The sequence below is a fragment of the Microtus oregoni genome, unplaced genomic scaffold, assembly GCF_018167655.1.
Source record: "Microtus oregoni isolate MIOR12 unplaced genomic scaffold, Mior012 000042F_ref0000377, whole genome shotgun sequence".
Taxonomy (NCBI): domain Eukaryota; kingdom Metazoa; phylum Chordata; class Mammalia; order Rodentia; family Cricetidae; genus Microtus; species Microtus oregoni.
Genome location: NW_024543209.1, coordinates 4936792 through 4960635, shown reverse-complemented (window position 1 = coordinate 4960635; position 23844 = coordinate 4936792). Strand labels below are relative to the sequence as shown.

At 44.8% G+C, this 23844-nt stretch overlaps 1 protein-coding gene across 7 annotated transcripts; it reads left to right on the top strand.

The window, feature by feature from the left end:
* The first annotated feature begins 2757 nt into the window (after window positions 1-2757).
* On the top strand, window positions 2758-23806 carry Sirt5 (sirtuin 5). 7 transcript variants are annotated; one of them, XM_041632751.1, is made up of 10 exons: window positions 2915-3008; window positions 4078-4160; window positions 5685-5833; window positions 9021-9154; window positions 9886-10111; window positions 12424-12511; window positions 13217-13270; window positions 15505-15628; window positions 18368-18483; window positions 22507-23806. In XM_041632751.1, the coding sequence occupies exons 3-10, from the start codon at window positions 5719-5721 to the stop codon at window positions 22580-22582; spliced, it is 933 nt and encodes a 310-aa protein (XP_041488685.1). In that variant the 5' UTR covers window positions 2915-3008; window positions 4078-4160; window positions 5685-5718; the 3' UTR covers window positions 22583-23806. The 7 variants fall into 7 exon arrangements, with proteins under 7 accessions (XP_041488680.1, XP_041488682.1, XP_041488685.1 ...); XM_041632750.1 differs by having other exon boundaries at window positions 2926-3077; XM_041632747.1 differs by lacking the exon at window positions 2915-3008 and adding an exon at window positions 3257-3272.
* The last annotated feature ends 38 nt before the right edge of the window (window positions 23807-23844 follow it).

Genomic DNA, 23844 nt, shown 5'->3' with positions numbered 1-23844 from the left:
ATTATGAATCATAATGTAAAGATCGGATATGCAGGATATGAGATCCCCATGAAAGGGATGCTTGACTCCCTGAGGGATTGCAACCCACAGGCTGAGAACCGCCCGACCTCCAATAATGTCATCACCTGTGGAAAACAAGAAAGGTCACTTATCACTTAAATAACTTTCTTTTTATCTATCGGACACCACATCTTCATTGGTACAACCTCCTAGGCTTTGTCTTTATTTTATTTTTCCAAGGGAGAGGGCAAGAAGCATCCTCAAGCCCCGAGCCACTCTTCTGCTCGGCAGTTGTCTCGGGCAGTGTCTCCTGAGCCCTGCAGAGTGATGGGTAATGAGTTACAAGCTCAGCTCGTTTTAAGCTTATACTCTCGAGGCCCTGGGCTAGTTCCTCAGCATCCAAGCATGGCGGAGCGTAATGAGTCAAGAGCTTTCATCTTCTATCAGCCCTTCCCACTCTCCAGCACTCCCGTTGTCAAGGGGAAGGGGCAGAAATCATAGCTGTACAGTGCCTGGCACGCGGCTGCCCCCAAACTCCAGAACCACCGCAGATTGTTTTTCAGTTGCTCTGTGTGCCTTCCTGTCTTCCCTGAGAAGGGGTGCTTTTCAGGGCTCTAGAATCCCTCCTTCTGCTTATGAGACTCTTCTCTGTTGTCCTCCCAGCCAGCCAGGCCTTTTTTAACGGCATCTTTGACCATGTGCACCTCTCATGGTGTAGATGACCAAGTTTGAAGCCTGAGTCGGGAAAGTCTCATCACAGACAATGCACTTTCCTGCGAGCCCTGCGATGTACTTTCTCGACCACTGATTTTGAGGGAACATCTCTCGAGTGGTGAGGTCGGGAAAAGCCTAGAAGAAAGGCTGGAGTGGGCAGTGCATCGGTGTGGGCCATGGCGGAAGTCGTCTGGATGTGGATGGATTAGAGAACCTCAGAATTGGCAGAACCCATGGGTGATGGAAGACTACATATCAGGCCTGTGGACCATGGAAAGTTGCAATGAGGAGCTGTCTCTTCCCCAGTCCTCCAAGTATCGAGAGTGAAGGATTAACATATGGTGGTCACTGTCATAAGCATGAAAAGCAACAAAAAGGCTGGAGAGGTAGCTCAGTGGTAGAGAGTTTGCCGAGCAGGAGGTTCAATCCAGGGTTCAATATTCCCAACAGCAAAAGAAAAAAAATAAAAGTATTGGAATACAATACTTTGCCCAGGCATCATAGGTAGTGGTGTGGATGTGGTAAGCTTTCTCATCTGGACCACAAGCCCACAAATAATGACATGGAAACTTTTAATTATGAAAGCTTGACCTTAATCTAGACTTTTTTTTCTAAGTAGCTCTTATAACTTATAACCTATTTCTATTAACCTACATTCTATCACATGACTCAGTTGCCTTAGCTCCATTATCTTTCCTCTGTTCCTTATGTCCAACTTGTTCTGTATTGGTTGGCACCGCTTGTGCACCTAGATTGGTCCCTCTGACTTCCTCTCTTCACCTGGAAGTCCCGCCTAATCTCTCCTGCCTAGCTATTGGCCATTTTGCTTCTTATTACACCAATCGCAGCAACACGTCTTCACACAGTGTACAAATATCCCACAACACCTGTCTCTGGAGCACTGTAGGCCATAGATGAGTTCAGAGGTCACCAGCTGGGATTCCAGGGTCTCATGTCTCAGGACAAAGGGTACGGGGTCACATGGACAGTGTTAGCAGAGACAGTTTACTAAGAAGAGGAACTTCTCCAAGTACTGAATAGTCTAGAGAGGTGGAAAAGGGTGGAGACTCTTAACAGCCTCCAGCCACTAGGGTAGTGAGCCTTTATGGGTCGTTTCAATAGTCCTGGCCCTCTCTGTTATGTTGCATGAAACCCTGGTGGGGAGGGCTTTACAGTCTGTCTGCCAACTGGCTTCTTTCATGGTAACCTTGATACCTGTCACCTGTGCCCTATTGCCACACTTAGGTCCAAATCTCAAACCCACGAATCAAAAGCTTTGTGCCTTGGACAGTTAGTTGCTTGACTTTCCTGGGCCTCAGTTTGCTCAGCTGTGCAGTGAAGACAACAAAATCCATTTCATCAGATGACAGGGAAGATTTAAATCCATCCACACGCTTGATTTGATCATAAGTACCCGGCGCCAGGCAAACACTGTGCATTCGACTAGAAAAACAACAGCAGCCCGATGTTAACAGCCAGATATGAAAACCTGCTTCATTTTCTTTTTCTGCAAGTCTCTGGGGTACTGATAGATCTTAAGGTCTGAAGGGGGACTTCAAAGTGGGCAGAATGTCTCGCCAACGGGGCATTTGAGGTTTAAGCTGGGAAAGAGAAAGATAAACGTGAACCAATTTGCTCCCAAGTTCTCATATTATTTCCCTTTCTGGTCCATCACCAGTATCTTAGAAAGGCAGAGAAGTCCGTAAAGCCGGTGGATCGTGGTACCAGCAGCAGTGAAACACAGCCTCTCAGGTTAGAGAGGTTGGGCTAGCCTGAAACCGACTCGCCAGGGTTTGCCACAGAAATTCAAGGGAAACGATTCTGTACTGAAACTGTCGTCCCCCAGTGTGCTAAAGGAGGCAACAGAGCAGGCGGTAGTTCACGACCTGTCTGGGAAGTGGAACGAACCTTGGAAGGTCACAAAGAAGCAAGCAAGTTCCCCCATCTTCCCCTGACTCCTGGTCCCATGGAAACCCGCAAAGAAAAGCTGAGCCAAAGGCTGGCCCGGGCCCCGGGTCTCCGGCAGGGGCCGCTGCAGCCGGGGCAGAACACTAGGATGCCGAGCGCTCCGCCCCGCGGCCTCTCCTGCCTGCTCTGTCCCCACCACCTCCTGCAGGTGAGTCTGAGGCCTGACTTGGGGGGGTCCTAGCTTTGTCCTGGCTCTGCGCGCCCCACCCCGCGCATGCGCAGCCGGGCGTCGGTAGGGACGCCAGCGACAGGATGGGTGGCGGAAACTCCTGGGAGCAACCGGGCCCCGGAAGGCGGTGACCTGGAGGAAGGGCACTTTGGCTAAGGTGACAGGGGCAGGCTGTTGTGGTGGCGAAGGAAGTGCAGAAAGCAGAGGATGGCGACACAGTCTGAAGGTAGAGAGGTAGAGCCCGTAGGATTTGATGATCATGGCAACAGAGAAATGGGGAAAGGTTAAGGCCAAGCCAGCAGCCGGAGGATGGTGCCCCGAAGTTTTGCGAGTGGTGTGGAGGTTAGGGCGGGGGATGGGGAGTGGAGGCGGTTTTCAGCTCTGTGAAGATGGGAGATCTGGAGCGATCAGCGGCAACGAGGTTGGAGGAAAACCCTCAGAAGGTGGGGGGCTGGAAGCCCCGCACGCACGTGTTGGGAGAGGTTGGGTCCTAGGCTGTACTCCTTCTTAGGTTTTAATGCCAGGTAGGCTTGACAGGAGCGGGTGCTAGTGGAGCCAGTCCGCGTCAAAGTCTGGGACTGGTGTATTGATCTCGATTGTGGAGCTTTTGGTGTCCAAAGAGTCTTATCTGACAACCTGTGAACGTTTCTGCCAATACAGTTGCCATATATTCTATGCCATGACTTAAAACTCCTGCATTTCAGTCGATAAAAGATAATGTGTGTATTTCTGGGGTGCGATGGGGTGTTTTGATATACGTATTATATATAATAGGAGTAAGTCAAGCTAATCAACGTGTCTACCATCTTACTATTTTTTAGTGGTAAGAACATTTCCAGTTTTCTTGTTTCAAAATTTTGAAACGTGCATTCCACCATTATCTACTATGGTTACTGTGCTGGGCACTAGACCAGCAAAACCTATTCTCTCTTGCCCAGAGTCTGTGCCCCTTGACAAACATCTACGTGCCCCATATTGTCCCCTACACCGGGCCCCTGGTAACGAATCCTTTCTTTTAATATTGCCTTACATATGCATGGGCTACATTTAATTTATTCCTCTGTTGATTAACACCTAGATTGTTTCCATGTGGATAACACGAAATTTAGCATTCAAGTGCAGATGCCTCTCCCACATACTGACCTCCAATCCCTTTATAACAAGCTTGCTAGAATGCATGGTAATTCTGGTTTGAATTTTTGAGGAATCTCCATGTTGTTTTCCAGAATGGCTGTGCTGACATTTCCTCCACATCCTTGTTAACATTAGCTTTGGTCCTTGTGATAAAAGCCACGCCAGCAGAGCTAAGGTGATAGTTCATTGTGATTTAATTTTCTTTGCCTCAATATCTTCTTGTGAGAAATACCCATCCGGGAACTCTGCTCATTTCTAAAGCTAGCCTGCTTTCTTGCAACTCAGTTTAAAAATATATAAATATATTTTATATATGTAAATACGTGTGTGTGTGTGTGTGTTTGTGTGTTATGTACAGGAACATGACATGGCACTCGTGTGGAGATCAGAGGACAATTTGCAGGAGTTGGTTCTCTCCTTTTATCACCAGGGATTGAACTCAGGTCTTCAGGCTTGGTGGCAAATGCCTTTACCCTCTGAGTCATATCACCAGCCCTCCATGTATTTTATTTAAATTACTTACAATTTTTTTGAGATTTATTTTTTTAACTTTATGTGTATGGGTGTTTTGCCTGCATATATTTCTATATACCACGTGTATGATGTCCAAGGAGGCCAGAAGAGGATGTTGAATTCTCTAGAACTGGAATTATAGACAGTTGTGAGCCACCATATGGATGCTAGGAGTCAAACTCTGGTTCCCCGGAAGAGCAGTCAGTGCTCTTAACTGCTGAGCCATCTCTCCAGCCGCCCTCCATAGAGTTTAGACATTAGCATCTTTCAACTGTATGGTTTGAAGTATTTTCTCCCACTGTATAAATGACTGATTCCTTTATCAGCCTGTTTGTCTGTTTCTGCTTCTATCACCCATGTTTAACTCTAGCTAAGAAACCACTGCCCAGGCCATGTCAGGACTTCCATCTCTTTTTCTCTTGGCGTGTCAGGTTCAGGTGATGGGCTTAAGTCTTTAATCCATTTCTAATTGATTTTTTTGTGTGTGTGTGATATAAGACAAGTAACAATGAAACCTGAGCTTGGTGACTCACATCTGTAATCCTGGCTATTATAAAGTTGAAACAGAATTGTCATGGATTCCAGGCCAGCCTGGACTGCACGGTGAGTCCTAAGCCAGTTTGGGGTATATATAGCATGAGCCCCTGTGTCAATCTTCTTCTTCCTTCGCCAGACTCAGATATCCATTCTGGCCCCATTTTCCCACCTTTCCAGTTTGAGCATCCCAGGCTTCCTGTGAGGTGTCTCTACTCTACAGAGACAGGTTACCCTAGAAATGTCAGTATTTTTGCCTCTGATTTCTAGTTGGGGTTTACTGTGGTACAATGCACACACTGTCAAAATAAGTTCCTCTTAAGTTCCAACCCTGTAATATGTAACTAGACTCTGTCTAAAAAAAAAAAAACCCAAAAAATAAAATAAAATTAGAAACCATAATATGTTTGATCTTTATTCTAACAGATTTCACATTAAGCGGTGTTGCGAGCACATTTGAAGTAGGCTGGACTAACAGTGTTCTGCTGGTTGAGTATATTTATGAGATTTTCCACTTAGGACTAGTTATCTTGAATCAAGTAGCAAAATGTTTATACTTATATACAGTAATAACTCCTCTAAGGAAACAAAGAATGCTGCGTATTTAAATGTTTTATGATTGTTTCTAAGTCATTTTGTAACTCTTCTAAAGCCTGCTGGAGAAGCAGTACTTCAAAGAAACCCTGATGCGACCGCTCCAGATCCTTCCCGGCCAATTCATTTCCCAGCTGTGTTGTGGACTGAAGCCTCCAGCCTCCCCGCGAAGCAAGATCTGCCTCACCATGGCTCGTCCAAGTTCAAGTAAGTCATCCTTAGAAATGCCTACGTCGGTCACGGTGCTAAGGAAGCTGTAGCATGATTTTCACAGGGCAAGTGAGCACGATGTAGTAATAAGGAGCGGCGGGGCTGCGTCCCTAGCACCCCGGCTGCCTGGCTAGTTTATGCCCCGAGATAACAACGCACAAATTGTATTCATTTAAACATTACTTGGCCCATTAGCTCTAGCCCTTACTGGCTAATTCTGATATCCCGATCAACCCATCTCTAATAAATTGTGTAGCACTGGTCTTACCGGGAAAGATTCAGCATGTCTCCTATTACTACAGAACGGTGCCCAGACGTGTGGACAACTGAATCCACTGAAAGCCTGAGAAAGCTTGGGAAAGAGTAAAGCATGTTTTCTTGGTAGCAACAATTTCTCGGGTCTACTCTGCTTGCTAGAGGCAAGCAAGCGCTCTCATCTAAGAGAGGCTTCCTGACTCAGCTTCAGCTGCAAAACCCTGAAGCTCATTAAGAGGTCCTGCCACGAAACACTTAAACGGTGTTGACAAAAAGCTGAAAGCGTGCTTTTCGGTTTTTAGCAGTAGCAGGAAAAAAGCTGCGCCGTTTAAAAATGCTGGCTTTCTGGGCTGTCCTGCCAGGGCAAACTCTGACTCTTTTACGCAGGCGGTTCGTGAGGTTTGCAAGCACAGGCTGCTGAAGCTCGCTTGCAGGCAGAGACCTTGAAATGCCATAGAGTTGTGGCAGTAAACATGGCTACAGCCAGTACCTCAGCCATGAGGCTGGAAAGCTAAGGAATGGGCTGGATCCAGCCGTCAAAGCCACGGCTTTAGTCCTACTGATATTGCTTGATAAATTAAAGACTCATGTGGTCAAAAAAGAGACATATACAGTAAAAGAAAGATTCAAAGAAAAAAGAAAACTTTTAAATGATTTACAGTGTGTTAAAAATATGTGCAGGGGGGGCTGGAGAGATGGCTCAGTGGTTAAGAGCATTGCCTGCTCTTCCAAAGGACCCGAGTTCGATTCCCAGCAACCACATGGTGGCTCACAACCATCTGTAAAGAGGTCTGGCGCCCTCTTCTGGCCTTCAGGCATACACACAGACAGAAAATTGTATACATAATAAATAAATAAAAAATATTAAAAAAAATATGTGCAGGCTAAAAGTTGCAGTTCTTAAAGTAAAAAAAAAAGGAAGAGAGTTGTTGGGTGTGGTAGTACACACCTTTAATCCCAACATACATAAAAAAATGTTTTAAACAGAGGTAGAAACATGCATGCATACAATAGTCAATATAATTTAACTTTGTATCAATATACAAGAATCGATATCAATATATTTGTCTAAAAACAGTAACTCACAATTATAAATCTATTGTCCCATCATTCCCTTTTTTTTTTTCAAAATGATCCCTGAGCTTATAAAATTCCTCCCCCAACCTCCCAACCCCTAAATGATGTCCCTAAACCCAGGGGCAAACTTTACTGGGAGAGGGGACGTCATCCTCTAGAATTACTTTCAGCTGTCATGGGGGCGACGTTCTTTCTGGGGGATCCTGTGAAAGTAAAATGATGGTTAAATTTCAAGAATAATCAGGTTCTTTAGATATATAGAGATTATACTCAGTATAGATAGATAATCTTCAGCCTCTTCAAAGAGCTGTAGAAAATGGCCTTTAATATAATTCAGAGTTTCGTGATAGTGAGACACAATTGCTCCTGGCAATACCTCTCTATTCCTGAGAGAACATTGAGCACCAAAGACACTCCACTGGGAGCTTGTCTTCTTGGCAGAACTGGCCTTTGGGTTAAGAAAAGCCCATACCTCAACTTCTAACAATGAAACAGGATTGTCTTATCCTGCCAAGACAGGGTAGGATAGTTCTAAGAAAGTTCCATGCCTTTAATAATGGTATGTCAATTATGTTAAGCCTTAGCCAAAGTTGGTTGACTCAACATTGCAAACGAGACTTTGGGTGATTGCCCAGGTAGTCAGTTGTCTCTGTCAATTGTTGCACATTTTGGATATATCTCGTTTGTTAAGTAATATTTATTCCTTTCTCAGATCTTTGACAGAGTTGAAGATTATATAATTGTAGTTACTCTCTACATTATTTAGACTCCTTGAGATAAAATGTTTAGCAAAACTTTTGATTCTCAATATTGTTTGTTATATTTATTATTTGTTATTATTGTATTCAGTTTAGTTCTGTCTTATTTAGACAAAAAGGGGAGATATAGGGATAAGTCCCGCCCCTTAGGGGGCATGTTCGCCTCGGGCTAATGTTTGCCTATAAATTTGGCGAGCATGCTCCCAGCTACTGCTTCTGCTTTCCTGGTCTCCACTGGAACGGTGGTTCTGTAAGTCTATTTCTCCATTAAAGCTGTATATATTTTTACAATCTGTCTGCATTCGTTTACGCTGTTACAGCACGAGGAGAATTTTAGATGCTTGGTGTCTGGTGGACCTCAGGTCAGGTTGTCTGGTGGGCCTCAGGTCAGGTTGTCTGGTGGGCGTCAGCACAGAGGCTTTCTTTGTCTTGACTTTCCACGAGAACTCTGGCTCCATCAACCCTGTTACATTTGCACGACCGTGCTCTAAGGTAAGAGCATCATGCATGCCAAGCAACCCACGGAACCGAGTATAGAGTGTAAGCCCTTCAGATCACACAGTGGGCCGGAACATGGAGCTGAGATGCCTTGCTAGGTGTGTGCCCAGAGCCCTCATTTCCTTGAGATACCATACACCCACATACCAAGTGTGCACGATGATGTCTCCATGGTACAGGGAATATTTTTTAAACCTTATTTATTTGAGACATCTCATCAGCCCTGAGGAATACTTCTTATTGGAATAGATATCTTAAATCTTTCAGTTTTTGAAGATTTGTTTATTTAATGTGTACGAGTGTTTGCCTATATGTGTGCATGCATGTGCCTCATGCCCACAAAGGTTAGAAGAGGGCACCAGAAATATCTGGAACTGGAGTTAGAGATGGTTGTGAAGTACCAGGTAGGTGCTGGGAATTGAACGCCAGCCCTCTGTAAGAGTGACAAGTGCTCTTGATTGCTGAGCCATCTCTTCGGCCCCTATTGGAGTATCTTACAGTGTAATTTTATTCAAGTTTCATGCCATAGACAATTGGTGTGGAATCTAAGTGTCCCGCTGGTACTCTGGATTGACACGGGTTTATTTTCTGTTTAGATATGGCAGATTTCCGGAAGTGTTTTGCAAACGCCAAGCACATAGCCATCATCTCAGGGGCTGGCGTTAGTGCGGAGAGCGGGGTTCCAACTTTCAGAGGAGCAGGAGGTTATTGGAGAAAATGGCAAGCTCAGGTGAGTCACGCTTCCGGACTACCACAGGCTTTTCCGAATGAAGCTATTATGGCGGTTGATTGAGCATCCACATATATACCTGAAGCCCAAGGGCAGTGTTTGAATTTGGCAGTCACCATTTTGTCCTCTTGGCTTTGGTGTCAACACAGTCTCTATGATGACGATGATAGCAAATTTGGGGCCAAGGGGATGGGTTTAGTGCGTGAGAGCACTTGCTGTCCAAGCATCAAGCATGGGAACCTGAGTTTGACTCCCAGCATGCACGTGAAGAGCTGAGTATACCTGTAGGCTCGAAACCCCAACACTGGAAAGTGGAGACAGGAAGATCCTAGAAGCTTCCTGTCCTGCCGGATCTTCCTGTCTTGCCAACCTAGCCTAAACGACAAGCTTCTAGTTCTCTGAGAGATCGTGTCTCAAGGGAATAAGGCAGAAGCACCAGGAAGACATCCTCCTCTGATTCCTGACTACTCACGCATACATGTGCATATCTACATACTCATGTGCATGAAGCATGAAACACACACACACACACACACACACACACACACACACTTCACCTCCAAAAGGGAGTGCAAGACCGACGAAAGTCTCATCAGTAGGGAAGTGGCCGTCTAAGTCCTGGGTTAGTCCCAGGACTGGGATCTAGGCCGGTGCCACACAATCTAGCCAGACCTACAGCGGCCCCTCACCACCTCCACAGGTCCCTCCCTGACTTCTGCCTCTCCCCTCAGGACCTGGCGACTCCACAGGCCTTTGCCCGCAACCCATCACAGGTGTGGGAGTTCTACCACTACCGGAGGGAGGTCATGAAGAGCAAGGAACCCAATCCCGGGCACCTGGCCATTGCCCAGTGTGAAGCCCGGCTACGTGACCAGGGCCGACGGGTTGTAGTCATCACTCAGAACATCGATGAGCTGCACCGCAAGGCTGGCACCAAGAACCTGCTGGAAATCCACGGTGAGGCAGGCCAGATTTATTTTCGTTGTTTTTTACAAGACAGGGTTTCTCTGTGTGTAGCCATGGCTGTCCTGGAACTCACTCTGTAGAGCAGACTGGCCTCTAACTCACAGAGATCTGTCTGCCTCTGCCTCCTGAGTGCTGGGATTAAAGGCGTGCGCCACCACCACCCCTGCTGGAGACCAGATTTTAAAACAGCCTCTCCACCCTACGCACCTCCTCACACCTGTCCCTCCCGGAGGACGTTGTGGCACTTCCGGGGGAACACGCTGGTGCCTGATAGTACCCAAACAGCTCCTGCTGGCAGCAAGGAATGTCTTACCCCCCTGGCATCCCTCCCTTGTTGTGTCCTGTAATCTGCTAGTATGGAGTATGTCAACACCCTTGGGTTTCAGTTAAACAGGTTCTACTTGAACACCAAAACAAAACCTGCATTTCTCCCAAAGCCTCCACTGCACAGTATTGGGTGTTACTGGTGTCCTGTACACTGGAGAATCACTGTGTACACAGCCACAAGCCCTGCTCCTGGGCCACCTGTGGGAGTAGGCTGTGCTGTGAACTGCTACCCAGAGAGGGGAGGAGAAAGGAAAGGTCTGGGTGCCAGGACCACTGTGGCTTCAGCCGGATTGACGTGGCCAGTGTGACTTCAACCTCCTGGGGGTGTTTATTTATTTATCCTTTGTCCTCACTAGGGAATTTGCCCTCGAAGCCATCCTGCTCCACCCTAGAGCCTGAGAGAGGTGTTGGCCCAGGCCCTGTTCTGTTACAAGCCCACCCTGTTTGTAAGGTCCAGGAGTTTGTCTTGGGTCCCTTTGGCTTCCTTGCTGGGTGGTGTTCTGTCCAAGGCCGTTAGAATTGGTGTCTACAAAGCTCAAACCCAAGGAATGCATTTCCATGTGAACAAGTTGAGAATCAGCCCACCCATGTTGTCTGTTTTGTACCAGTGCAGTGAAGACCCCCATATCTGTGCTATACAGGTGCCGTGAAGACCCCATGTCTATGCCGTATCAGGGCAGTGAAGACCCTGTCCAAAAAAAAAAAATCCCTAAAATAGTTACTTTTTTCTCACTGTGACTAAATACTTGGCAAAAACAACTTCAGAGAAAGGTGGTTTGCTTGGGATCATGGTTTTAGGTGACACAGTAAGCGTGGATTATTTTGGCTCACTGTGAAAGGGTCTGGTCATATTGCAGCTGCACTCAGGAAGCAGAGAGTTGAACTAGTGCTTCTCTGTGTGCTACACACACACACACACACACACACACTATGTAGCCCTGGCTGTACTAGAACTCACTAAGATCAGGCTGGCCCCAAACTCAGAGACCCATGTGTGCCCCCCTTTTTATTTAGTTCATGACCCCTGCCTCTGGGGTGCTCCCACTTGTATTTAAGGTGGATCATCCTCCCTCTTTCGAAAGTTTTTTTCTTTTTTAAATATTTTATTTATTTTGTATGATTTTATTTTTCCCAGATGTTTTTTCTTTTGTCTTTCTAAAGTCAGCTCTTTACATGGACTTTGGTGGAGGTCATGGGTCAGCATCAACAGGTCTAAGTAGTGGTAGGAGTATTTGGGCCTTTGAAACTTCATGAGCTCAATTCCTGACCACCTGAGGTTGAAACGCCACAGCTCACACAGTCACACAACTTGGATAGCTTGTAAGAATTGGAGTTGCCTGCTTCAGACAGTAGCAACCTCTACTGTGTTCTGAATGAATGACAACCTTTTTTCTTTCTTTCTTTCTTTCTTTCTTTCTTTTTTCTTTTTTGGTTTCTCGAGACAGGGTTTCTCTGTGTAACAGTCTTGGCTGCCCTGGAACTCACTTTGTAGACCAGGCTGGCCTCGAACTCACAGAAATCTGCTTGTCTCTGCCTCCCACGTGCTGGGATTAAAGGCGTGCACCACCACTGCCCGGCTGGATCACAACTGTTTTATCCTTGGGCCCTCAATGGGTGAAGTATGTGCAGCGAATTGGCTGCCTATGGCTGTGGCCCCTTCTTGGCTATACTGCAGTTTCTTCTTAATTAATTTGGTCATAATGGAGCTAAGACCTGAAGGAGCCGTTTGCTTTATATGTGTGTATGTGTGCCCTGTATGTGTGCCTGGTGCCTCTGGAGCCCAGAAGAGGGTGCTGGAAATCCACCTTGCCTCCTCTGTAAGCCCGTCAAGTGCTCTTAACCATTGAGCTATTGCTCCAGCCTGGCCTTCCTCTCTCAGATCAGTAACTCTGGAAACATCTTCACAGACATGCCCGGAAGTGTATATGCTACGTGACTGTCAAATCCATCAAGCTGACACGCGTCTTTTCTTTCAGGGACCTTGTTTAAAACTCGGTGCACCTCATGCGGCAATGTCGCTGAGAACTACAAGAGTCCGATTTGTCCAGCGTTAGCAGGAAAAGGGTAATTACATCGTGCTGCAGAATACATGTCATTTCCCCTTGAACAGGACGTGAATGTGAGGAAATTAAATATTCACTGAAGATTCTCGTGGGTCTTTCTAATGCATAAGACTAGACACTGTACAGATATCTGATGAAAGAAATATTTGATTCATAATTTACCATGCTAAGGAAAAGCTATCAGATGCCAGAGTATTTGCTGTGTGATCTGATCCCCAAATTTTATTTATACAAATTCACATTCCATTTTCATGTATTTGTATATTAGCTAAAACATCACAAGAAAATACCAGAAAGGACTAACTGTTACTGTAAGGAACGGAGAGATTTTTGGTAATTTTTATTTCTCATTCATATCATTGGGAATTTCCCAACATTTTTAAGATGAATGTGTATTAGTGTTATAAGTAGGAAAAATTAAGGAAACTACTGAGAAAAAAATTCTTCTGGACCATTTCAGAACACTATAAACTTATCGAAGTAAAAAGCTAACATAATTTCATTGGAGAAGCATTAAACGCCCCATTGAGACTCTCCACTACACAAATTCCCTCTTGAAGCAAAGCCAATGGTCAGTGTTTAGGGTCCATGCTTCTATAAGCCTTCTAAGTTAGCATGCGTGAGCAGGTTTGGTACCATATACTGCCAGGCACAACACAAATGACTATGTCATGTTCTTCCTTCTCTTTCTTGCTATTTACTTTAGGGCTCCAGAACCAGAGACCCAGGACGCCAGAATCCCAGTTGACAAACTTCCCCGGTAAGTAAGAAAAATGGATGTGTAGCGGGTGTTCAAGGTTGCAGAAAAGAAAAACTAGAAATCAAAATCTCAACTCTTTGTGTGTATGTGAGATGCCTTTGAAATGTCCAAATGCAACAAACAGCCCTGACCTCTGGGTGAAAGGACCAAAGACGAAATACCTTCCAAGACTGAGGAGGTGGCAAAGGTCTTGCAAGGGTGAAATTACAGGGAAAAAAATGGGACTGGAGAGATGGCTCAGCAGTTAAGAGCACTGACTTCAGAGGACCTGGGTTCAATTCCCAGCACCTACATGGCAGCTCACGATTGCCTGTAACCCCAGTTCCAGGGAATCTGATGCCCTCTTTGGCTTCCTAGGGCACTGCATGCTTATGGGGCACATACTTAAATAAGTCAAAACACCCGTCACACAGAATAAATAAATCTAAAACAATTAAAATATAATTTTGTATGCTGTAAAGTACATTAGATTTTTTAAATGTCTGGGGTTTTTTTTGTTGTTTTGTTTTTTGAGACAGGGTTTCTCTGTGTAACAGTCCTAGCTGTCCTAGAGCTAGCTCTTGTAGACCAGGCTGGCCTCCAGCTCACAGAGATCCTCCTGACTCTGCCTCCCGAGTGCTGGGATTAAAGGCGTGTACCACCACTGCCCAGCTTTGAATGTCTGATTTCCAAAAACCCGGCATTGAAACAGTGCTTCCAAAGGGTGTTTCTTGGGGGGCTGGAAGCTGTTCAGTGGGTAAAGTGCTTGCTAGGCAAACATAAGAACCTAAATGTGGAATCTCAAGACCCACAGAAAAGCTGGGCTTAGCCATGAGTGTCTGGAAACCCATGCTGACAGACAGATTCTCCGGACTTGCTGGATAGCCAGTCTAGCCAAAACAGCGACCTCCACATACACACATGCATCGGCAAGAGCATCAGTCACGTGTGCACATATGCACATACACAAAACAGCAAAGTGTGAGCCTACATCCTTAATCCCAGCACTGGAGAGGCAAAGGCAGGTGGGCCTCTGTGAATTCTAGGACAACCTGGTCTACAGAGTGAGTTCCAGGACAGTTTAAGCTACATATTGAGACCCTGTCTCTATTATCTCTAAAAACCAAAAAAAGGTTTAATTTTTAAAACTTTGTCTATGTGTGTGTGCCTGCATGTGGGTATGTATTTCTGAATGCAGTACCCTTGGCGGTCAGAGGCATTTGGATTCCCTTGTGAATCAAGGAATTCCCAGATGATTCTGACCCCCTAGACTAGTGAGGGTCCTCTGAAAAAGCAGTATGCTCTTCACTATGAGCCATTCCTCCAGCCCTGAATCAGTTCTTCCTAAAAGTGATTATGCTGTATTGATACTTCTTTGGTTTATTTTAACCATAGACCCTTTTCATTTCTTTCTTTTTCTTTTCTTCATCTTTTTTAAATAAGGCTTTTCATTAATAAATTCTGAAGTTACAATAGAAAAGATTAGAGATTCTAGACATTTCCTTAATAAGATAAAGCTGATATAGTAGGCAGAAGATTTTAGAACATAAACCTAGACTATATTACCTAGAGGTAATAGGGAGTGAATGAAGAGGAATCCCCCACTCCAGCAAGATTTATCTGTCTAATCCTGGCTGTCCTGGAACTCACTCTGTAGACTAGGCTGGAAGGTTGAGTCAGGAGGATCACAAGTTCACGGTTAGCTTGACCCACAAGTGAGTTCAAGGTCAGCTGTGACAATTTAACAAAAGTGTCTCAAAGTCAAAAGTCAGAAAGAAGCTGGGGAGACCATCTGTGCCTGCTCTACTGGGCACAGAGCGCTGGGTTCCAGCAAGAGGCAGGGTGAGGGGGAGAAGAGCGAGAAACTTGGCCATAGGCCAGTCTCAGGAAAGACGTGATCTGTGAGAAACCGCAGGAGCCAGCTCACTGGTGGAAACAGGTGGTTCGGGTTGCGGCAGCTCTGCGGCTGCCATTGTGCCCAGTTCTGGGCAATGGGAGTGTGTTTGTGCCAATGAGTGCACCAAGGGGAGAGAAACAATTTTTTAGAGCTAGCAAGCCAAGCTTAGCGGAAACAGTGTCTACACAGCTCAGTAGATGAAGACAAGATAAGGACCGAGTAGGGCAAAGTCACCTGAGTGCCCCACATCCAGGGCAAGTTCCCATCTCCTGGCCTGAATAGCAGCCCAGCTTTCCTAGGATCCTGGGTAATCCTGGCCCCAGCAGTTAGAGCTGATTCAAGGGTGATATTCTTCCAGGTGTGAGGAGGCCGGATGCGGTGGCTTGCTGCGACCTCATGTGGTGTGGTTTGGAGAAAACCTGGATCCTGCTGTTCTGGAGGAGGTGGACAGAGAGCTCGCCCTCTGTGACCTGTGTCTAGTGGTAGGTCATGCCCATCCCTAGTCTTCAGGACCTGGAAAGACCGAGGTGGAGTGTCTTCTGGCTGCCGTCTTCCTCCCTTCTTCCTGTCCTTCCACTTCTCTTCCACCTTTTCTCCTTCACTCTTTCCCCTCTTCTTCCCCTGAAAGATGTGTATAGGTGGACTTTTCTTTCCCACCAGACAGTTCCCAAATAACCACACTGAGACCTATTATTAATTATAAATGCTCAGCCGATAGCTCAAGCTTATTACTAGCTAACTCTTCCATTTTAAATTAACACACATTTCTTCTCTACACTCTCCTACGTGACTTAGTATCTTTTCTCACTATGGCAAGTTCATCTTCTCTCTGCATCTCCTGGAGATTCTGAGACTCCTCTCTTCTTCCTTTTCACACTCTCTTTTTGTCTGCAAGTCCCACCTAACCTCTACCTGTCAACTTCTTTATTAAACCAATCACTGTAACATATATTCATACAGTGTAAAGGACTATTCCACAGATTTGATTAGAAGTCTCATAGTGTCCTGCAGAGAAAACCAAGAAGTAATCTTTTTAAAAGATTGGTTTCCTTATTTTGAATTATGTTTAGGTGTGGGTATGTGCACCTGAGCTCAGCGTCCTCAGAGGCCAGGGGCTTTGGATCTCCTCGAGTTCCACATAATTGCGAGCCACCCGGCATGGGTGCTGGGAACTAATTCTGGGTCTCCTGGCAGAGCAGCAACTGTTCTTAATCATCTCTCCAGCCCCAAGACCTATCTTAAAGGATGAAGCTATGCACGGCCATGTTCTGAGCATCTTTAAAAGCCTCACTTCCCCCACAAAGTAACAAAAGGAACATGCTTTTATAGAGCAGTATAAATTTAGAGATGTAATAAATAGACTATCATAACACCATCGGGGAAGCATCAGAGTTTTTTATTTATCTGTCACATTTGTATGCATGATGCCTGTGTGCGAGTGTGCCGCACGTGGAGGTCAGAGGTCACTGCTGTAGAGTCAGCTCTCTCCTTCCACCTTTGCATGGGTTCTAAGAGACACACTTGGCTCACCAGGCTTTTTCAGCAAGCTCCTTTACCAGCTGGACTATCTTGCCAGCCCTAAGCCTAGATTTTAAATATAATACATGCTCATTATTAAATGTCATTGATAAACTATGAAAGAATCAAAACCTAAGAAGGAAATTAGAAACCACCACATTATACAATCTGGAGATAATCACTGGTAGCATTTTGATGTTTTCTTCTAGACCAGGAGTTGAGTCTTTTGGCAGAGAGCAGATGGCCTACAGAACCTAACAATTTTAATATATGGCTCTTTCCACAAAAAGTTGACCACTTCTGATTCAAACCATTCCATACATATATATATATATATATGTATGGAATGGTTTGAATCATATACACATAATACACATTCTGTCTTGAGACTGTTTTATTCATATAATAAATAATTCAGTTGTCATATCCCATGCCAATATATCCAAAGCTGCCACATCTTTTAGTTTACTGTATGATTTTCTAGTACACACATGATAATGAAGCACCATTAATAAAAACTCAGAGAGAGAAATCGGGGTTCAACCTGAAGGCCTGAAAAGCAAAACAATCAGCCACAGGCTCTTACCTTAACCTCATTCTGAAGTGGCGATTCTGCCTTCAGGAATCTCAGAATGAGACTGTGTCTGAGAGCTGTCTCCTCCTGTTTTATAATCCTCTCTAGTTCTGGGATTAAAGGCATGCATTTCCCGGTTTCTATGGCAACTAGTGTGGCTACTGGGATTAAAGGTGTGGGTCATCACTGCCTGGTGTGTAAGGCTGACCAGTGGGGCTGTTTTACTCTCTGATCTTCAGGCAAGCTTTATTTATTAAAATATAAATGAAATATTACTACATGATATAGTGAGAAAATCCTCTATTACAGGACATTTGGGTTGTTGCAGGTTGTTTTTTGAATAGCGTCTAACGTAGCCCAGGAGAGTATCATGTATCACTATATAGCCAAAGCCAGACTTGAATTCTTCATCCTCCTGCCTCTACCTCTAGGATTACAGGTCTGTACTCTAGGTCCAACTTAGGCTGTTTCAGATTTTGGTATTTGAAGCAATGTTGCATGAACACATGTAGATGGGAATCTTAGCATGTTCCTCAAGCAGTTTCCTTAGGACACAGTCCCTAAAGGTGGAATTAACTAGAAAAAGCATGCAGAGTTCACAGTTACTCTAATACGTCTTTAAAAGCAGAGGCACTTTGTGCTGGGGATATCGCCGTTCTGTGTTAACTGTGTACAGCCCATGTTGGGTGCTGCCTCTGTGGTCGTGGTGGTCACTAGTGAGAAAGCTCGGTTTGCAGCATGTGCTGTGGCCTTTCCATGACTGTGAAGGGTGTGTGTGCACGTCAGAATATTAACAATGATTATTCCCAACTGTAGACAGAAAACGTGAATCATTTGCACAACTTCAAAGACCAAAACCAAAGGGACCCCTAGTATTGTCCTTTGGGCCATTTCTTTGCTTCGTTGTCTACTTATGTAATTAACTGTCCTTTTGTGTCACATGGCTCTTCCCCACTTCCAGTGATTGGCCAAACACCAAAGGCAGGTCATGGCTTTTACCTGTCCCTGCATTGCAGTTCTGTCATCTGGCTGGGCTTTCCTCACACACCCCCATCCACGCCCCGGCCTGAGTAAGTTTCCCTCCCCTTTCATCTCACCTAATGGCACTCATTGTCCAATTGCCTTGTAGGTGGGAACATCCTCTGTGGTCTACCCAGCTGCCATGTTTGCCCCTCAGGTGGCCTCCAGGGGAGTCCCAGTGGCCGAGTTTAACACGGAAACCACCCCAGCCACCAACATATTCAGGTATAGTAAGGGATGACCAAAGCTGGGTGACGGGAGGTGCAGCGCGGGCTTGGAGATGTCATCCCAATAGACGGTACAGTCCTGGTTTCTCTAGAGGAGGAGAGAAGAGAACGGGGGCAAAGAAGGGAGTTTGTCATCTTCTGTTTGATTTGTAGCTGTTATGGAAGAGCAGAATACCATGACTTGCAGGCTGGGTTTCTCTTTCACTACATGGGAGTTTCCATAGAACTTGTGTTTTCACCTTGACACTTCATATTCTTCTCCCTTTACACTTGCCTTTGTGGTTTTCAAGTAGGTGTGGCCACAGCCTTTGCCCGTAGGTGAGAGGCACCATCGCCCCCTCCGGATGGCTTCCCTGGGTGATCACTGTTACAGTGAATGGGAGGCATTTGCTGATTCCCTCAGTGTTTTGGCTGACGGAACCTCAAGGGTCCGTGCAATGCCAGGATTTGTGCTTGGCTGAAACAGAGATGGGCTGTGTACTCGTCGCTGCTCCATTTGGAGCCATCAGTGCTCTCAGCCACCATGTTGTCTTTTTGTCCCATCTTCAGAATTTAGCTGAAGTATGTGGTGTACCAAACACTGCCATAGTCCCAAGGAGAGGACAGATGAGTAACAAAACCCAAACCTTCCCTGTGAAGATGAGACACTAGTGGCGGAGGCTAGCGATCAGCACTGTACCTGGTGGGCACATTATTTGGGTTTTGAGATGCAGAGGCAGTGTGAAGAGCCCAGGTGTAATTGGGAGAGGGGGGCGGGGTAGGTGTCAGTCCTTAGAGGAAGACTCAAGAGATAAAAACAAAGAAAACCAGCCTATAGTTCACAATCCCAGCCGGGCGGTGGTGGCGCTTGCCTTTAATCCCAGCACTTGGGAGGCAGAGGCAGGCGGATCTCTGTGAGTTCAAGACCAGCCTGGTCTACAAGAGCTAGTTCCAGGACAGGCTCCAAAACCACAGAGAAACCCTGTCTCGAAAAACCAAAAAAAAAAAAAAAAAAACCAAAAAACACAATCCCAGAGAACCTAGACAACAATGAGGACCTTAAGAGAGACATACATGGATCTAATCTACATGGGAAGTAGGAAAAGACAAACTCTCCTGAGTAAATTGGGAGCATGAGGGCCTTGGGGGACGGTTGAAGTGGTGGTGGGGGGGAGGAAGGGAAGGGAGTGGAGAAAAATGTATAGCTCAATAAAATCAATTTAAAAACTTTTTAAAAAATGAGATAAAAGAATAAGCCAAAAAAAGACCTTTCCAGATTCAGGGACCACCTGATACAAGGGCCAAGGCAGATGCACAGCTGGGCAGTGTGAGGACTGCTAAGGAGTCCACCTGGCTGCAGGGATGGTCAGTGGGCAGAGTTCTAGGAGAGGCGATTTGGGCTAATAAAGTTTGGATTGGGGGTGAAGGGAAAGTGGGGGGAGGGGCTTGATGCTGAATACGAATTGCTGGTGGTTTGTCACCTAAGAAAGTAGCCCGAAAACCATGGAGGTAGTGATGTCGCTTATCAAAGGTTTGACGAGCCCTTGCTTTTAAGTCACAGTTGAATGCTCACCTGGCTGTGCCATCCAGTAGGGAACAAAGCCTTCTTTACCTGTGGAGCTGAGCTTCTATTGATCTCTTTACCTGTGGAGCTGATCTCTTTACCTGTGGAGCTGAGCTTCTGTTGATCTCTCAGGCTCAAAGTTTCCTTAAGGGAAGTCCAAAGAGAAAAGACACATGGCATGCATGCCTTGAATTATGTAATTATATATGCACATATATTAAATATCATATATAAATATTATATCATACACACAGGCATATAAGTAGTAAATATCATATATATATATATTATTTCTATTTTATTTTGTAATGTTGGGGATTGAGCTCAGAGCCTGTGCTTGCTAGACAATCTCTCTAAATCTAAGATAACACTTCAGCACTATATATATATATACATATATATATATATGTATATATATATATATCTTAATTTAGTTTAATACATAACCCAGACTGGCCTCAAGCTCATGATTCTCCTGCCTTGGTTTCCTAAATACTGGGATTATAGGCATGCTCACCAACCCATCTAAACACAGCCCATAGTATGCTCTAGTAGTTACTTCTTCCAATGACAGGGCCATAGCCTCGGGTAGCACAGCACAGAGTACAGCCACTGGGCTAGTCTCCAAGCTGATTTTAATTTTGCATAATCACATTTGTCTACTTTTGCTTTTGTGGCCTGTGTTTTGAGAATCAAATCTAAAAGTCTATTGCCCTGACTCGTGTTGTGTGCTCCTCCACCATGTTTTCTTCTAGTAGTTTTGAATTGCTTTTGTCTGTTGTATGAGACAAGGCTCCAACTTCATTTCTCAGCATGTGGCTGTCTAATTTACCAACACCGTATATTTAAATGGCCTTCCTTTCCCCATTGTGTCTCTGGTAGCTTTGTGAAGGCAGTTGACCGTCGACCTTTAGATTTATTTCTGTACTTTTTATATATTGTGAGGAGGTCATTTACTGTAGAGGCGCTGGCTTTGTTCATTATGCTCATGAGTTTATCAGTTATTGAAGTTTGTGTATATATCTAAGCGATTTAGGATTGCTTTATCTATATCATGAAAAATGACACTGGAATTTCAATAAGGATTATAGTATAGATATTGTAAATAATATTAATATTTTCAAATACATAAACATGGGATATCTTTCCACCCACTTGTATCTTCATATATATAAATATGGATGTTTATATACTTTGATTTATGAATTTGGCATTATAATGGTAAAATACACTGTAATCATATGCTGTGGGAGGTCCTTCCGCTTCTTCAGCCAAAAGCCTTTAAGATACCAGCCCACTTGGACATGGTCTTTTTTGCTTTAAAAAATCAGCCGTAGCCCTGCACTCACTGTCTTGCTTCCAGCTCCCACTTCTGGTTGCTAGACTTTACTCTGTTCTTCTTCGCTCAGGGGACTGTTGTCTAGGACAGTGATCTGTAAGTTTTCCCCTTAAATAAATAACCCTTTTATTTTTTTTTTAAGAAAAAAGCTTTATAGTCCAGGTCTTTTATTTCTTTTTGTACATCAGGCCATGAATTCGTAGGGAATGGGCTCCAGCAGCTCAGGCTCCTTCCCGTTAGTCCTCACGAAGTGTGCTTCTCTGGGTGGAGCAGGCTGGCGCTTCAGCTGAACCCAGGTGCCCTTCTCTTTGGCTTCCTTTTTCTTCTGGTCGTTCTCCTTCACCCGCTTCAGGAAGCTGTCTCTGCTCTTCGAGTGCTTGATGTGTTCAATCCACACATTAATTCTCTTGGCAAGAATCTTGCCCTTAACTTGCTTGTTTACAATGATGCCCACAACATGCTGGGTGACATTGTAGACTCTTCCGGTTTTGCCATAGTAACATTTATGGGGCATTCCTTTTTGAACAGTGCCCATTCCCTTGATGTCTACAATATCGCCCTTCTTGTAGATTCGCATGTACGTGGCCAAAGGAACAACTCCATGTTTCCTAAAGGGCCTAGAGAACATATAGCGAGTGCCCCTCCTCTTTTCCTTTGTGTTTGTCATTTTGGCGAGTTACTGAAAGATGGCTACTGCGGCCGAAAAAAACTAAATAACCCTTTTATTATTCATAATTCTGAAATGGTGTGGGATTGCTTTGTGACTTACGCCTTCGATCATGCCTTCTCCACCTGTCACAATAAAGTCTTATAGCACAGACTTAAGACAGTTGCCTGTGACGTGTTACATTTAGTATTGTCATGACTTGGATTACAGAAGTCCACAAAGCTAGGTTTGGTGACACACATCTTTAATCTTGGCACCTAAGAAATAGAGACTGGCTGTTCTGTGTGAGTTCAATGCTAACGTGGTCCACATGGCAAGTTCCAGTCCAGCCAGGGTTACATAGTGAGACCCTATCCAAGAAAAGTCCATTAAAAATTCGAACACCATTAGTTGTATGCTATCAGCTGCAGTTTTGTGTTCATTTTGTTAACTTGTGCCCCCCTAATTCTGCTCTATTGCTCCTTCCATTTAGGTTTCATTTTCCAGGACCCTGTGGGACAACACTTCCTGAAGCCCTTGCTCCTCATGAAACTGAAAGGGTTTCTTAATTGTCCTGTGGAAAGAGGAGAAGATTGTGTAGCGCATAACCAGGGCACTAACAGGAGAAGAGGTTTTGTGGATGACAAGCTGAACTTTGGAAAACCTAAAATTACCCTTTGAGCCCCTAGAGGACAATCTGTGAAGGGATTGGGCATCAAAACGCCAACAGCAGTGTTTTCTTTGGAGAGGCTGATGGACTGTCAAGTTCTTCCATCTTATTTGATTTCAACTGAAATATGAGTATTTTGGATTTGCTGTTCTTGGTCACTTACTGGGAGGGAAAAATTTGTACTTAAATTGCTTGAGAAGAAGGTGATTATACAAACTGTTTGTTTGTATCTTGGGCAAAAATAGAAATAGAGAATTAAAACCCTAAAAGTTAAACCCTAGTAAATTTTTTGGCACACATTTTTGTGGAAATGAAACCATCCTTTATAGTTGATAACTTATTGTATAAGGATGCTCTTCCAAGAGATGTCTTTGTTGGGGGCTTCTTTTCCCTTTTCTTTTCAGTACTTACTTCGCTTGGATGCCTTACCTTAAAGAATATGCAAGAACTCATGCAAGGCAAGAAAAGGAACAGCCAAGTAGAAATGTCAGGATGAGAAAAAGAATAATGCTAATCCAGGACGGAGCAGATGAGCTGCCTCTGAGGGAAGGAAGTGATGGGTGATCATTGCTGAAGGTGACAGATGGAGAGCATCGTCTCTGCTGGTCTACATCATCACTCAATGTCATAAATGAAGGGGAACATCATCTCTGCTGGTCTACATCATCGCTTAGTGTCATAAACAAGGGTATGTGGTTTCTACTGGTCTAAGAGCTCCACTGGACCCTGAGAATGACCTTTTTACTTTGCACTATAATAGCAAGAATGCTGCACTGTCTCTGAACCCCACCTGCTGATACAGCCCTGGGCTTGAACTGTGGCAGGGATGTGAGGCCTAGAGAGGAGCAGTGGCCACTAGCGAAGAGGATAAAGATCATACATAATGCTCTCCCTTGGGTCCAGTCAGTTCCCCAGGTCACGATGCACCCGGGCTGCCTCCCCTCAGCCCGTCTCAGAACTCCACTTATTTTAGTACTCCAGGCATCTGTCAATAGTTAGCTTTCTCATGGCTGTGACCAAAATTCCTGACAAAAATTAATTTAAAGGATGAAGGGTGTAAGTGAAGAATGCTTCTTCATTTCCTGGCCGCCCAAACCCACATAATAATACAGAAACTATATTAATTACAACACTGTTTGACCAATAGCTTAAGCATATTCC